At 54.6% G+C, this 14,900-nt stretch overlaps 7 protein-coding genes across 7 annotated transcripts; 3 read left to right on the top strand and 4 right to left on the bottom strand.

Moving 5' to 3' along the window:
* Positions 1-111: 111 nt before the first annotated feature.
* On the bottom strand, positions 112-5,003 carry SCP_0214920 (Structural maintenance of chromosomes protein; the record flags this gene model as incomplete). The annotated part of the gene is made up of 24 exons (XM_027755385.1): positions 112-360; positions 422-508; positions 567-697; positions 756-825; positions 877-954; positions 1,006-1,134; positions 1,185-1,300; positions 1,365-1,515; positions 1,571-1,695; positions 1,748-1,820; positions 1,871-2,013; positions 2,063-2,267; positions 2,334-2,432; positions 2,487-2,633; positions 2,698-2,905; positions 2,962-3,083; positions 3,144-3,308; positions 3,367-3,478; positions 3,533-3,678; positions 3,735-3,839; positions 3,891-4,044; positions 4,098-4,324; positions 4,383-4,548; positions 4,609-5,003. 24 exons carry the CDS (start codon positions 5,001-5,003, stop codon positions 112-114), a joined length of 3,603 nt encoding a protein of 1,200 aa, XP_027611186.1.
* Positions 5,004-5,235: 232 nt separating this feature from the next.
* SCP_0214930 (kinase-like protein) lies at positions 5,236-8,044 on the top strand (the record flags this gene model as incomplete). The annotated part of the gene is made up of 7 exons (XM_027755386.1): positions 5,236-5,254; positions 5,316-5,405; positions 5,467-5,535; positions 5,702-5,891; positions 5,945-6,024; positions 6,483-7,163; positions 7,218-8,044. 7 exons carry the CDS (start codon positions 5,236-5,238, stop codon positions 8,042-8,044), a joined length of 1,956 nt encoding a protein of 651 aa, XP_027611187.1.
* Positions 8,045-8,288: 244 nt separating this feature from the next.
* On the bottom strand, positions 8,289-9,104 carry SCP_0214940 (hypothetical protein; the record flags this gene model as incomplete). The annotated part of the gene is made up of 5 exons (XM_027755387.1): positions 8,289-8,363; positions 8,421-8,490; positions 8,558-8,689; positions 8,736-8,793; positions 8,861-9,104. The coding sequence occupies 5 exons, from the start codon at positions 9,102-9,104 to the stop codon at positions 8,289-8,291; spliced, it is 579 nt and encodes a 192-aa protein (XP_027611188.1).
* A 1,370-nt stretch (positions 9,105-10,474) lies between these two features.
* On the bottom strand, positions 10,475-11,545 carry SCP_0214950 (hypothetical protein; the record flags this gene model as incomplete). The annotated part of the gene is made up of 1 exon (XM_027755388.1): positions 10,475-11,545. One exon carries the CDS (start codon positions 11,543-11,545, stop codon positions 10,475-10,477), a length of 1,071 nt encoding a protein of 356 aa, XP_027611189.1.
* A 545-nt stretch (positions 11,546-12,090) lies between these two features.
* SCP_0214960 (hypothetical protein) lies at positions 12,091-12,615 on the top strand (the record flags this gene model as incomplete). The annotated part of the gene is made up of 1 exon (XM_027755389.1): positions 12,091-12,615. The coding sequence occupies one exon, from the start codon at positions 12,091-12,093 to the stop codon at positions 12,613-12,615; it is 525 nt and encodes a 174-aa protein (XP_027611190.1).
* A 454-nt stretch (positions 12,616-13,069) lies between these two features.
* SCP_0214970 (hypothetical protein) lies at positions 13,070-13,684 on the top strand (the record flags this gene model as incomplete). Its single annotated transcript, XM_027755390.1, has 1 exon — positions 13,070-13,684. One exon carries the CDS (start codon positions 13,070-13,072, stop codon positions 13,682-13,684), a length of 615 nt encoding a protein of 204 aa, XP_027611191.1.
* A 116-nt stretch (positions 13,685-13,800) lies between these two features.
* On the bottom strand, positions 13,801-14,662 carry SCP_0214980 (C-factor; the record flags this gene model as incomplete). The annotated part of the gene is made up of 3 exons (XM_027755391.1): positions 13,801-13,931; positions 13,995-14,340; positions 14,402-14,662. 3 exons carry the CDS (start codon positions 14,660-14,662, stop codon positions 13,801-13,803), a joined length of 738 nt encoding a protein of 245 aa, XP_027611192.1.
* Positions 14,663-14,900: the final 238 nt, after the last annotated feature.

The raw sequence follows: 14,900 nt of genomic DNA on the forward strand, positions 1-14,900 counted from the left end.
TCACCAATTACAGCAGGAAAGCACATTACATATGGATTGACAAAGAGCATACGTCACCAGAGCACGACTCGTAGTGGTATAAGTTACGACGAAGTCGAGTGTGTGCACAGCTCATGCCGAAGATACCGCCCGGCCGGAGTGCAGCTTCACGTAGCCTTCGATCATATTCATCATGTTTCCGATGCCGGATTCCTCGGGAAGCCACTCCCCGTTGTTGACGCACAGGACCTTCATACGCTCTGCGTAGTTCAGGTCCGGCAGCAGCTTGGGCGTGATAAGGAAGTACTGGCCACTCTCGGCTTTGCAGGTGACCTCGACGAGCGAATTGTGGACGGCTCGTTCTGCACGCTGATCCATGCCCTACAGACAAAAATGACAGACGTCGGTAAGCTATATCTGCCCATCGCACTAACGTACGAACCTGATTGATCTCGTCTACCAACGAGAAGGGAGCACGAGCTTCCTCGGTCAAGCTCATGAGGTAGAGGATGGTGGTGAGCGAGCGTTCCTGCGATCAATAGTGATCAGCACCAGGCGCTAATCGTACACTAGCGGCGACGACTTACTCCACCCGATTGTCGCTCTCCCGTCAACAGCTGCAGTTTCTCGCTGTCGCGGAACTTGACAAAAATCTCTATCGCCCACTTGTCATAGTCTTCGTGTTCACTGATTCTGACTTCGCCAGCGCACCCGAGACCTACACATGGCATATGTTAGGCGTGATGATTGTTCTTCCCTCCTTGCAGAATACTCACGGTCAAAGGCCGCTGAGAACCTGGTGCCGATACTCGCTACTAACTCGTCTAGAGCGGGTTGCCAATGGTCCTAGAAGAGCGTTAGTACAAGGCGCATTCCCATGAGGGAGAACCGGCGTACCCGTGCAGTCTTGATGGTTCGGTCTACCCTCTCCATCTTCTTCTCCTTATCCTCAATCGTCTCGGTCAAGACTTTGATCTGGCAGCAAAGTCAGCCACTTGGAATGACAACGACGAAGCCACTACTAACCTCTTGCTCGCGCTTCCTAAACTGTTCCACGACGCCCGCGTTGGTATGGAGATTCATGTCTAGCTGTGCCTTCTTCGCGTCAAGATCCGCCTGGACGTCTTCTGCAGACCGAGCATTTGCTTCACCAGACTATTAGACAGGGTCAGCAACAGTTGATCAACATACGGCGAGAAACGCACGTCTTCCATATCCTTGAACTTGGCACGGATTTCGTCGTCGACTTCATCTAGCTTGGCCATACTGACACGCAGTTTAAGCTTCGAATCCTCCTTGGCAACTTCGTAGCGCCTATGAGCTGAGATATAAAAATGAATAAGTGGACGGGAACGACGAAATCTGTGGTATGATAAAGCACCAACCATCGTTGAATTCTGCAACAGCCTTCTGATATTCCTCCTCTTGGTCCTGACACATCGCTTCGAGCGCAGTCTTATTCGCGGCGACCTGCAAGTACTCGAGTCCAATACGAGTCGCCTCCTGCTGCGTAGTGATCACAGAGCGAATAATTTTCTGCAAGTACTCTTAAATGCCGTCTACTCTTCGGAGTGCACACGAAACAACTTACACTGAAGTCCTTCACAATATCCGCGCGTTTCTTAGTCAGAACGACGAGTTGGCTCCTTAACCGAATTCTTTCATCTTCGACAGACGGCATGGAGCGGAGGTCGTTAACTTTCGTCTGTTCCTTCTCTGCAAAGAGATGTCTAGGGGAGTTTGAGCGGGAAGACACGGGAATACTTACCGATGTTGTATCTGAAGGATTCAAACTTTTTTTGCAAGTCCACGACGGCGTTTCTCCGAGAGATAATATCGTCCTACATAGCCATAGTGAGTGCGAGAATCCAGTGGTCCTGCTCGGACGTACATGTTGCCTCTTGTGCTGTCTATGTTCTTCCCGAATCCTGGCATCGTCGTCTGTAAGAGTCTTCGCTTCTTCTTGGCACAATGTGAGCTTCTGGTTTGCTTCTCTAAGAATCGTATCTATGCGCTGCTTGATCTCGGGATCGACTAGGTATCTTCATCAGAAGACAATCTTCTACGTCATCGTTTTGCTTACTAGCAGAATGGACAAGGTTCCTTGCCGGCCTGACTTCTCTGGTCATGTTTTGAGGGAGTCGCTTCCCATACCTTGACCGTTGCACAGTGTTAAAGACGTCCCCGCAGACGTAGCTAGCACCGCCACCAGAACCACCAGGCCCGTATCGAGAAACCATTTCCATAGCGCGGTTCGGATCTACCCTGCCTGCGTCCAAGGAGATTGCCTAGATAAGTTTACAAGCATCAGTCGGTCTAAAAGACATAAGAAGATGTCGGAAAATCAGCCTTACTGTTCGATGGAGCTGCAGGGAGTTCTGCAAGAACCATTTCAAACCTTCGGGGTAGACAAGGTATTGCAGAGCGTAACCATCGAAGCCAAGAACATGCATCTTGAAAAAGTCGTTAAGAGGAGGGTGCGCGCTATAATTGCCTCAAGGACAAACCTCCTGTTCCGACATTGGTGGTCCGACCAGTTGCGTCTTAGCCCTGTACCAGGTGTTGATGCGCACCTTACGACCAAGCGCTTCAGGCGTGTCAACGACGAGTCTGTTAAGCAATTGATAATCTTCCTCGCACTGCGCTACAAACGTCTGTGCATAACGAGTGAAGTTCAAGAAACGACAACAGAGAACACGGATGGCGTCAGCCACTTACCTTCATCTGAGTCTGGTTGAAGCAAGCCTCGACGGCGTGCACGTACTTCTTGTCCGGAACGGTGCAGCATAGCATGGGTGGCTCGAACAATTCCATCCTGAATCTCTGCTTATTGTTGCGTAGCCATCGAACGACATCGGCGCAGTCTCTGTCCCACCTTGCAAGGTCTTCAAGCTTTCTATGAGACACGTCATCTAGTTCCTTCAATCTGCGAGCATAGTAATAAGGGACATGAATGAACATCGGGACTGGAGGGCGACTCACCGCTGCTGTTGCTGCTGAATAGTGGTCTTCTGTCTAGACTCCTCTTGAACATTGAGTCGCTGCTTCTCTTGCAGGTCAGATTGTTCGTTTCTAATCGCGTTGTTCTGGGTGCTCAGATTTCTCTTGAGAAGGAAGAGTCAGTGTCAAGTATAGCGAGAATACAACATTAATCGGCCACGAACAAGTTGATTGTTCAGATCGTCAAGGTCCCCCATCTCGGGAGGGTTATCTAACTGCTTCTGCATGTGGGCGATCGCCTTCTCGGCCCTTTCAATGTTCCTCTTGCGTTGCTTCTCCGATTCTTTCAAGGTTTCCAGTTTAGTCTTCAGGTCCTCCGCATCCGTCTCCTGCAGCGGGCTAATTAGTATCACGGCATTGCAGCAAGACATCAGCAGGGATGCGCACAAGCTTCTCGTTGTCGTTGTACTTCTTATGGAGACCCTGTAACTTCTTCTTCGTTCCCTTCTTCCTGTCCTCTCGTACTTCATCCTTTTCCTGCATCTCTCGCGTGAGATCTCTGCAGTCACGAGGTTAAGAGCGAGTAACCAATGAACGTAGAAGAGGGACGTACGCCTTCAACTTCAGCATGGGTGCATTCTTAGCCTGCAGCGCCTTCACCTTGTCATGTAGACGGCGCTGCGCGGCCTTAGTCAAGTGGTATAGATCCTTCGCCTCCATGTACTGCTTGAAGGGCAGAATGAGCTCCAAAAGATCGATCTACCACAGCGTTAGATGCCACCAATCCAGGATCCATTAATCAGAATAATGCACACCTCACGCTCGATCCTGCGACGTTCCTCGTATCGCCGAACATCACGCTCCAAGTTAGCATTGCGCTCTTGCATCGTCTTGAGTTGGTCACGATCGGCATCCAGTACCTACACGGAACAGTCAGTGGACGAGAGACTGGACGAACCAACGCAGCATACATCTTGCATCTGTTTGAGCTCCTTACCGCTGCTGATGAGAGAGTCGTGCCAGCTGGTCAAATGGGCATTACCAGCAGCACGCTGAGTCTCCCGCAACAGCTGTTGAGGACTCATCGACGCGAACTCTGAGACCTTATCCTGCGGCAAGAAAGTACTGCAAACACCGATCGGCTTAGGATCCTTCGAGTCAGTACCAAATAGACGTACCAGAGATTGCTGACTTGAACGTTCAGCTCAGCCATGCGCGCGTTGATCTCCTTCCCAGATGCAGACTGGCCATTGAGCGTAAAGGTTGAACTCTTCGACTTCGCGCTGAGCATGCGCCTGACAACAAGGTTTGATTTACCCATCAAGCCTTTGAGCTCGATCTCGATGTGACCCGACTCTGTGCCGATCTTGACAAAAGAATTCAATTCAGAGGCGCGACCCAATACCTGTGAGAAATAAGTGTGAACGATGGACTGGAGTGTACTCACACAAGGTGGAACTTACACTAGGGGGAAAATTCAGTCCGAGACAAATCGCACAAGCGATCGTACTCTTGCCCGTACCATTAGGGCCGAAGATCATGTTCAGATACGGTCCCGGGCAGAATTCGACGTAGTCGTAAGTTACAAAGTTCTTGAGTTGGACACGAACGATCGCGCCAGGGGTGAAGCTTGGTGGACAAAGACCGCATTAGCGCTCAAGTTTGCAGGGAAAGGTAGCTGCGACTTACCCGTCGACATCACGAGGGAGAGTACGTGATTTCTCCTTCTTCTCCGCCTTGGGCTTGACATCCACCTCCGTGGGACGAGAGTCGCCCTCTGCGTTCGTGCGCACGCGTTTCCGGCCCCTGGGAGACGCGCCTTCTTCATCCTCCTCTTCCTGTTCTCTTGCTTCCTCACCCGCGGCATCTTCATCCTGACCTTGGGTATCGTCCAGGTCGTCTAACTCGTCTTCGCCCTCCGCATCCTCGTCGTCTTCTACGCTGACGGCGCGCTGACGCGCAGCTATCCCAGTCAGCTTTGCTGCCCTCTTTTGCCTCAACCTCTCGAGTTTGACTCTTTTACGTACTCCGGAGTTCTCCTTCTGGGAGTCGTCGCTAGCAGCAGACATGACCCTACGCGCCATGGTTGGTTTGCGAGGATGGCCCCAACTGGCGTGGGTCGCGGTGGCGTGAACAGATAATGAACGCGACTCCTGTGGGCGTCACTTCAGGGCAAGCCTTTTCGTATTGTTGCCTCATTACAAAAATTACTTTGACACTAGGGTGTACTGTAGGATAGGTTAGGAGCGGAGATTGAATGCGATAACAACGCGGTTCCGAGTCTACCTGCAAGCAAAATCGGCTCTAAATCGTAACATGCCCTCGAAAACATTGAGTACGTAGCTGTGCTGAAGATCTTCCTCAACGTGTTGTTGAGAACTCTAAGATTATCTCAGTATTCGTTACAGGCAACGCGAATAAGCTCAAGGAAGTACGCGCCATACTTGGAGCGTCACATATTGAGATTGACTCGAAAGATCTCGATAGTGAGTGTACGCGTCCATTCATAAAGTCGCTTCTGAGCTGACACGGTGGACTGTCACATAGTCCCGGAAGTGCAGGGTACCACCCGCGAAGTTGCTATCGCGAAGTGCCGCGCTGCCGCCGAACAGCTTGGTGGGCCCTGCATCACAGAGGACACTGCGCTCTGCTTCGAGGCTCTCCATGGCCTTCCAGGACCTTACATCAAACATTTCATGAAAGAATTGGGACATGACGGCGCGTTGTTCCTCCTCCTCCTCCGGTACCTGCGATCTTCACTCTGAGCGTTTTTCACGCATAGGTCTCAATACTCTTCTCATGGGTTTCCCGACTACCGCTGCGTGGGCTCTGTGCACATTTGCCTATAGTTCCGGGCCCGGATCGGAACCTATACTGTTCGAAGGACGCACCAACGGGCACATCGTACCAGCTCGGGGCACGAACACCTTTGGATGGGATCCCATCTTCGAGCCTGAAGGGACGAGTCAAACGTGCGTGTCCTCTTGTTTGTAATTTCAATGCAGTTATCTGATTCATCTTCAAGTTACGGGGAGATGAGTGCAGAAACGAAGAACAAAATATCTCATCGATACCGCGCTCTGGAGAAGCTGCAAGCATACTTGTGTACGTTGAACCCGTAGGACTGATGGTGCGATAGAAGGCAATCCATATATGTACTATATCTACTCAACATGTAGACGATAGATAGAGCTGCGAGAAGCTACAATTTAGGTATGTCCACTGACATTCACTTTCGTGGATCACTCACTCATCCTCCCGAGCAGGTATGATTTGTGTCCCGATAATGACAATAATTATGCGCACCAGACCAGTTTGAATTCCAATATCTTCCGCCAGCTTGTAGATGGGCCGTTCAATTGGCTCTGCGTGGCCCGCCGTTCGGTCAAGATCAAAATGGATCGGCGGGGTTACCAAAAATGGCAACGGAAGTCGGATACTGGAAGATCCACCCCCCGCCGCACTACCGCTGTGCGACTCTTGGGTATCCGACCTGCCGCTGTCAGAGTCCCATCCGCTCCTTCCGTGCCGCCCGACATATCCGATACTCACCATCATTTAAGGGTTCGAGGTGCGATGGCTACTTCCAAGTATTCACCCGAAACGCTGCGCGTATTACCCACCGTCTATCTCACTGACCAACGCCTCATTGCAACGCACTATGACCCACCTGAGCTCTATTCTACCCAACTTCGTCGGCGCCACGGTCTTATCCAGACGCCTCCGCCTCCGCCTGCTCCAGCCACTCGGATCTGGGGTCTATGGCGTCGTTTATCTCGCACACGACCTCGCTTCTCCGCCAGATAATCCTACCTGTTACGCTGTGAAGGTGCTCCTCAAACACCCGAAAGGCTCGGACCAATATCGGTGCCAGCAACGCGAAATCGCATATCAGTCTGCGGTATGCGATCATCCCAACGTCGTGAACCTGCATCGCGTCATCGAGGAAGAGCATTACATGTACCTCGTGATGGATTATTGTCCTGGTGGCGATTTATTCAGCTCCATCATCGACCGCCAGGCTTTCGTGAACAACGATGCGCTACTGCGGAGTACATTCCTCCAGCTCATCGACGCACTCCATTCTTGTCACGACCAGGGTGTTTACCACCGGGACCTCAAACCAGAGAATATCCTCATGTCCAGTGATGACCGCCATCTCTATTTAGCCGACTTCGGGCTGGCCACGAAGGCCAAGTTGAGTTCAAGCTTTGGTTGTGGAAGTTCGCTATACATGAGTCCAGGTAAATTTCAGATCGTTTCTCATTACTACTCCAGATTGCTCATTTTTGTGGCAGAATGCCTTGGTATATACGCCAAGAAAGCCCCATTTTGCACCGCACGCTCAGATATATGGGCGTTGGGTGTCATCCTTACGAACCTCATTACCGGCCGGTGCCCGTGGTTCGTCGCGAATCCACATAGGGACGAGGGCTTCGCCATGTTTCTCCGCGAAGGCCCATCATACATCCACCGCAGGCTCCCCATCTCACGCGGCGTGAGCGAGATCCTCGGGCGCATCTTCACGCTCGATCCCAATCGCCGCATCACGCTCAACGAGCTTCGCAAGGCCGTGCTCGAAGTCGACACGTTCTGGCGCTCAACTGGGGTGCCCACCACTGTTCCTGTTCCCTTTCCCTTGCCCCTGGGCCTGAACGACCCCAACACCGAACAGCCGCACAACCTCGCCGCTGCGCCGCAAGAGTCGGACATCGCCGACTGCCGCCCGTCGGAGCGGGGCGAAAGTGGCGTTCACGTCGTGGTGCCGGGACGGTCCTGCACACTGCGCGTATCTTCCTCGGTCGGTGCCAACGTCAGCGCGTTCGTAAACGCCGTGCCAACGCTCTCCGCGTCCGCGACAGCCTTGGCCAGAGTGGACGTATCCCCACCACCCACACTTTCCACCGGTTCTTCAGACCCGGAAAGTGATGGCCCTTCCACTCCGGCGACGCAAGCACGCGAACCGGTTGTTGATGTATCGAATCTATCCTTGGAATGTGTGGGGGAGGGATGCAGCGTGTCAGGTGGGGAAGTACGCATGCCTGCGCCGATGCACGAGAAGAAAAAGACACGATCGTGGAAACGGCTATTTCACTCCGTTCACAGAATACGTATTTTTGCCTGATGGATGCTGGACATCCGAGAACGGTATGGAATGGACAGTAGCGAAGTCAATATAGGTGTAAAATAGTATCACTTTACGCATTGTAAACATGGGTATATACGGTCAATGTTAGATCTAGTTGAACACAGATAAACTGCAATCTCCAGTAGCAGTAACGTTAGAAGATATACACCGCTCAGACATGGCGAAGCAATGCTTACACCAAGCTGGCAATTGCAGGCAGTGTAGGTACCACGCATCAAGATCACAATTTAGTTGAAGGTTCCATCTTGACATGAGTACCAGACGCGACAAGCCGACGGTTTGTAGCATCCCAAATCTGCAGAGTAGCGTGAATGTCCGCCGACTGGGAAACGTACAGGCGAAGGTAACGAACCTCAGTCCGCGCGGTCAAGATTCGTTTTCCCCAGGACGTCGTCGTGTTCACAATTTCAAGCTCTGCACCGCTGAGCACGGCGGAAGTCAGCGATATTAGTACCCGAAACTGCGCGCATGGGAGTAGCGTAAGCTCACAGGTGCGTTCCTCCGTGATAAAGCATGTTGATCGCTTGCGAGACGTGTTTGGTGGACGCCGCGGCGTTGCTCTCTTCCTTCGCAAAGTCATTCTTGTAGACACCAAGGGCCCAGAGAGCCATGCTTGAGCAACTGTACCAGAGGGTGAGTCAGGTCCGCGGAATGGTCAGGCACGGACATATCCACCAAGAACGCGCCGCATCCGCCGTGGAGGCTACCTCCGACATTCAACATATCTACAATAAAGAAGGGGCGTGCTCAGCCAGGAACGCGCCGTAATGTAGCATGAGCGGGAAGACGCACCATGTTCCACTGTCAGTCTGAAGACAACGCGCGCGCAGGTCTTTCCGTCCTCAGGACGTTCATAAACCGATACATCGTGCAATTTCACCCTTTGCAGTATCTCGTGGCCGAAGAGTCCCTCGCTCGAGAGGTATGGAATCATCTCTGTGAGTTGCTGTATCATCTCGGAGGGGACATTGGTGCGCGTCTCTTTGGATTCCATGCGCCAGTTGGGTGCAGATCTGCTTGTAGAGAACGAAGACATGTCGGTCAGGAATAGACGGGGCTTGGGAAGCAGAGAACTCGGACTTATAGCCATCTAGTTCAGCGCCTGAGAAACCGGAGCGAATCCGTTCCTGTAACCGACATTCATCGAGGACACCTGCCATTTCCGGTCCTCTTCAAGATCGTGATTTTCTAGCCACAGTCGGCAGGACAGACTTGAATTTATGGACTCAATCATGGACTCAATCATTGACCAGGTGAAGACTGTGTTTATGCCCATCACCCATGCAGGATGTTGCGAACAAGTGTGGGCCCTTACAGACGCCGGGTAGTACCCGTCACGCCCCAACTTGTGATGAGTTCACACTTGATGGGAGAAAAAAATGGTGGATATTCACGGCGATGCGCTTCTCTCCTCACCCGCCTCAAACGTGTACTGCTCGCCGCTATATCTCACCAATTGAATATTGTTGCCATTTCGTTTGCGCGGCGCGCCGACGCTCCCGGCACGTGGCCATTGCCATTTTGGTGGACGCGTCTGTCTGACTGAGCGCATCTTCATATCCTCCTTTCACACTCAAGTCCCTTCCCCCCTCTAGCTCCTCCAGCCCGCTATGCTGATCAAAGTGAAGGTCGGTGAACCACTAACCGACGTATCCGATGGCTTAACTCACTGCTATGCTCTGCAGACACTGACAGGCAAGGAGGTGAGCCCCAGGCAACAGATCGCACAAGAACGCTCGAACACTGACGATACCCTCTGCGTGCGCCCTTTCCCGACAAGATCGAGCTTGACATCGACCCTGATGACAAGGTGCGCCCGCTCGCACGCGTTTCCCGCCGTGCGCCACACTAACCACCCCGCTCCGCCACTCGCGCCCCGCGACCGATCTCCGCAGATCACGCGTATCAAAGAGAAGGTCGAGGAGCAGTCGGGCGTGCCTCCGCCCCAGCAGCGTCTGATTTTTGGTGGCAGACAGATGCGAGTACCCCGTACCGCCCTTGTCGTCGATTCGCTCACCGATCGCGTTTTGTTCTGCTTTTCCTATGTAGGCCAGACGACAAGACCGCGCGAGACTTCAACATCACTGCCGGCACAGTGCTGCACCTCGTACTCGCGCTCCGTGGTGGTTGTTAAGCCCCCTTGTAGTCGGCTCGCGCTCATGACTCGCGAGGGCGCGCGGGAGCGTCTACCATGGAAGAAGGGGGGAAGACGCCGTTGCAGAACTCGATGTAACCCACATACGTCGTGTGTTGTTAGATATTTGTATGTGCTCAATTCGCGGTCGTTCTGTTCATTCTGTTCTTCGCATCGATAGCACTCTAGTTCCGTCGTCCATAAATACAGCATGATAATTTACACAGTGCGAGCGCGCCCATCTATGCTCTACGCAAGTGAATGGAAGGGTATCATACGTCCTCGGAAGCGTCAGGCCCGCCGACTACGTCCGCGCCAGGTAGCAACCACCGGAACGTGATGCTCAGCCGAACATCCCGCTCGATCCAGCTGCTCCCCGCCCCCGCGCCGCCCGGCGTATGCTCGACGAGGTCGTCCATCCGCTTCTCTATTCCATGCGTCCACGCGTACCGGGCCTCCTCCGATAACACGAACACGCTCCTCGGGGGAAGATACACGCCCCACCGTTCTCGCCCCTCTCCGCCGTCCTCCTCCCCGTTGCGCACCCTCTCAAACTGCATCACGCATCCTGAGCCCAGGCTGACGCCGATGACCCCGTCGCCGTAGCGATCGAGCAGGTCGACGTGCGGCGTGATGCCCTCGCCCGGCCAATACAAGTTGAGGATGGCCTGACGCGCGAGGCGGGGTGCGGCTGCAGAGGGAGGCGGGAAGAGGAGGGCATGCGTCGTCGGAGGCAGGAGAGGCCGGAGCAGCGCGGATAGCGTGACGAGGAGGTCGGTGAGCACGGGCGGGAGCCCGCTGCTACCTGGGCGCGGAGGCGAGTCGTGCTCGGGAGACGGGGAGGGCGCGCGTTCGAAGAGCATGACCTGGTCCGCGCTGCTGCTCTGGAAGTACGTCCGGATACAGGTCCACATCACGTCTTCTGCTAGGTCCTCTGGGAGCAACAGAGCTTCATCGAAGAACAGTCCAGGAATCAGCGGTGCGGTACGACGTGCTGGAACAAGGTTTTCGGCGGGAGTCGCGCTCTGGGAGGTCAGCTCAGAGGTAGCGGTAGTCTGGTCTAGACAAGCCGAGCGGGGAGAGGAGGTATCGTCGAAAAGGGAGTCCGCGTCGAAGAGAGAGTCTGTCTCCGAGTCCAGTGAGAGATCCGCGGACGAAGGAGATGCAGTGAGGTGCGTCAGGCTTGCCACGTCGGTCACAATCCTGAGTCGGCGCTTCGCAAGGGGACGCTCCAAGGACTTGTCCTCCGTCTGATCGCCAAAGGAGTGGCTGTTGCGGGCTGTGATGAGCTCGTCGACCTCGTCGCTGGGCCGCTTGCGTTTGTTCGACAGCAACTCTGGCATGCCGACCGCAGGTGAGGGGGGAATTATTGAGAAACCCCGTAAGCGTGTCGATGGAAAAACACTAGGGCATTCGAATGTCGACCGGCATCTCGACCCAAGATTCAGTGCGCTGGTCTAGTTAGAGACAGAGCGGATGGTCGTCTACCGACAGCTTCGCTTACGTGATCACTCATCGCGATACCGACTCGCGTCGTGCGTGCATACAATTTGTGTCTCTTTTATCTCATCCTGCGGCGGTGTTGTCCCTAATTGCCTGCTCTGTGCGCTCTGGTATTAGAGCGACATTGCGACTGTGTTGTTGTGGCGGTCACATCTCGCGGCACTTTTATCGCACCTCACCACATCTAGCCATCTAACCTCGCGATGGAGTTCGTGCCCGCCCCCGCCGTTCACCGAGTACTCTGCGCCGACTGCGGGACACCGATCGAACCTAATTCCGCCAATCTCTGCGTCGCCTGTTTGCGGAACACCGTAGACATCACAGAGGGTATTCCGAAGCAAGGTACGCAGCACTTCCGTAATCTGACCAGAAACGAATCTCACCTATGAAATTTCCTGCAGCATCCATCTCATATTGCCGCAACTGCGAACGCATCCTCTCGCCCCCAACGACATGGGCTATTGTCCGTCCCGAGTCGCAAGAGCTCCTCGCGATCTGCCTCCGCAAGCTCAAGGGCCTGAACAAGGTCCGGCTCACCGAGGCGCACTTCATCTGGACGGAGCCCCACTCAAAACGACTCCGCGTCTCGCTCACCATCCAAAAGGAGGTCCTCACCTCCACCATCCTCGAGCAAGTCTTCGAGATCGAGTACCTCGTCCAGCATGGCCAGTGCCCCGACTGCACCAAGCTCGCCGCGAAGAACACCTGGAAGGCGCTCGTGCAGGTCCGCCAGAAGGTCCCGCACAAGCGCACCTTCCTGTTCCTCGAGCAGCTCATCTTGAAGCATGGCGCGCAGAAAGACACCATCTCCGTCAAGGAGGTGCGCGACGGAATCGACTTTTTCTACAGCCAGCGCAGCCATGCGATCAAGATGGTCGAGTTCCTCGGCGGCGTGGTGCCCGTACGGTGAGTATCCCCTCGCCGGGACGTAGCTACCGTAATACTGATTTCCGGGCAGGTCGAAAGCGTCAGAACAGCTACTATCGGCAGATACCCACACAAACACCGCAAACTTCAAGTACACGTATTCCGTCGAGATCATACCCGTGTGCAAGGACGACCTCGTATGCATACCGCCAAAGCTCGCGCGGCAGCTCGGCAACATCAGTCCGCTCACCATCTGCTCCCGCGTCGGCAACACCCTCCATCTCCTTGACCCCTCCACGCTCCAGCTCTGCGAGCTCTCGGCGCCCACATACTGGCGTACGCCATTCGAAGCGCTCGCGACCGTCACCGACCTGGTCGAGTTCACCGTCCTCGACGTGGAGCCCTCCGGGCAGACGCGCGGCAAGTACGTGCTCGCCGACGCGCAAGTCGCGCTCTCCGGCGCCTTCCGCTCCTCCGGGCATGCGCACGACGACAGCATGGACTACGACGACCCGGCGGTTGCGAGCCAGATATTCCACACGCGCACGCACCTCGGCGGGATCCTGCAGCCGGGCGACGCCGCGCTGGGCTACCACCTCACGCACGCCAACTTCAACTCGGACGACTTCGCCGCGCTCCCGGCGCACCGCGTCCCCGACATCATCCTCGTGAAGAAGACGTACCCGAATCGGCGCAAGAAGAACCGCGCGCGCAGCTGGAAGCTGCGCAGCATGGCGAAGGAGGCAGGCGAGGAGGGCGACACCGGTGGTGGGCGCGGCGTCGTTGGCCGCATGGGCGGGCGCGATCAGAAGAAGGTCGAGGAGGATTACGAGTTGTTCCTCAGAGATCTGGAGGAGGACCACGAGATGCGCGGTGCGGTGAATCTGTACAGGGCCAAGTCGGATAAGCCGGGCGCGGGTTCAGGGCTTGCGGGCGGGAAGACGAGGAGGAAAACCCAGTTCGCGATGGATGTGGACGAAGGTGTTGCACACGCGGAGACTGCGGAGGAGCAGGCAGCTGAGACAGATATCGAGGACGAGCCAGACTTCCCCGAGGTGAAGCTGGACGAACTGCTGGAGGATTTCGACGAGATGACGCTAGACGATGCATAATATTGCAAACGTAGATCATGACTCTGTATCTCTGCTTCAGAATGTAGCCGTAGTCGTCTGATATAAACGCGCAGAATCGGTCTAAGGTGTTAGGCGCACTCGGATACTCCATGTCATTACCATACGACCTCTTGACCGTTGTATCGATAAAACTTGCCGGAGCTTGCAGACGTAGCTGAAGTAACAGTCTTAATAATTCCGGAGACACTCTCGTAGGGCTCAAGCAGCGCGCCAGGACCACCCATCTCTAACATACCACCGTCAGATCGGCGCGCGATCAGGCTCATTCGTGGGGGGGGGGGGAACTCACTGGTCTTGACCCATCCCGGGTCGAGAACAAAAGCGATAATGTCCGGCCTGGCTCTTGCCTGCTTGTACGTCTGGACGAAGGTCAACTCTGCCTGGACGATGAAGAGACGACGACGCACCAACATATTCAGGGCGGTCTTGCTGATGCTGTACGTCGCGGACTTGGGACCAATATCGAGGCCTATACTCGCGAGGCTGCTGGTCACATTCACGATTACCTTGCGCCTGCTCTTCTCGATGAAAGGCAGATACAGCTGCGCTATCAATGCGGGGCCGACAACGTTCGCTATGAGCGTCCTCATGAATCCAGGAGAGGAGTGATCGAAGGCGGAATCATTGCCCTCGGTCTGGCGCCACATGCTTGTCAACACTCAGGCTTCGAAGTTCGAGCGCAAATATAGGACTCACCACGGCTGCGTTGTTGTACAAGTAGTCCAAGCCTCTATCCCCGAGGATGCTGCTGACCACTGGAATCGACGCCCGGATAGACCCTTCCTCCGAGACATCGAGCTGGACGACATGTAAGGTCCCGGGTCCCTCGAGCTTTGGCATATTTTCCGGGTCTCTACATGTCGCAATGACGACGTTCGCAGCCGAACGGAGCAACTGTTTCGTGAGCTCGAGTCCGATACCTCGAGAAGAACTGGAGATGATTGGTGAGGTCGGCATGTCATCTCCACTGGCAGACTCACCCAGTTATCAACCAGATGGTGGTTTCGGCGGACATAGTTCTGTGAATGTAGTGTTTCGCGCACAAAATGATGACCCAGTGTGTGGAAGGCGTGGGACAAGGGTGACCCTTTAATATTTAATATCGGGCACAATAAGACCCACTCTGCATGACGCTGATGCACCCAGTGAGAAGTCCGAAGTTTGACCACAAATGAGCGCGAATCCTTGACCGGTG

The sequence above is a fragment of the Sparassis crispa genome (genome assembly GCF_003851025.1).
Source record: "Sparassis crispa DNA, contig_000001F, whole genome shotgun sequence".
NCBI lineage: Eukaryota > Fungi > Basidiomycota > Agaricomycetes > Polyporales > Sparassidaceae > Sparassis > Sparassis crispa.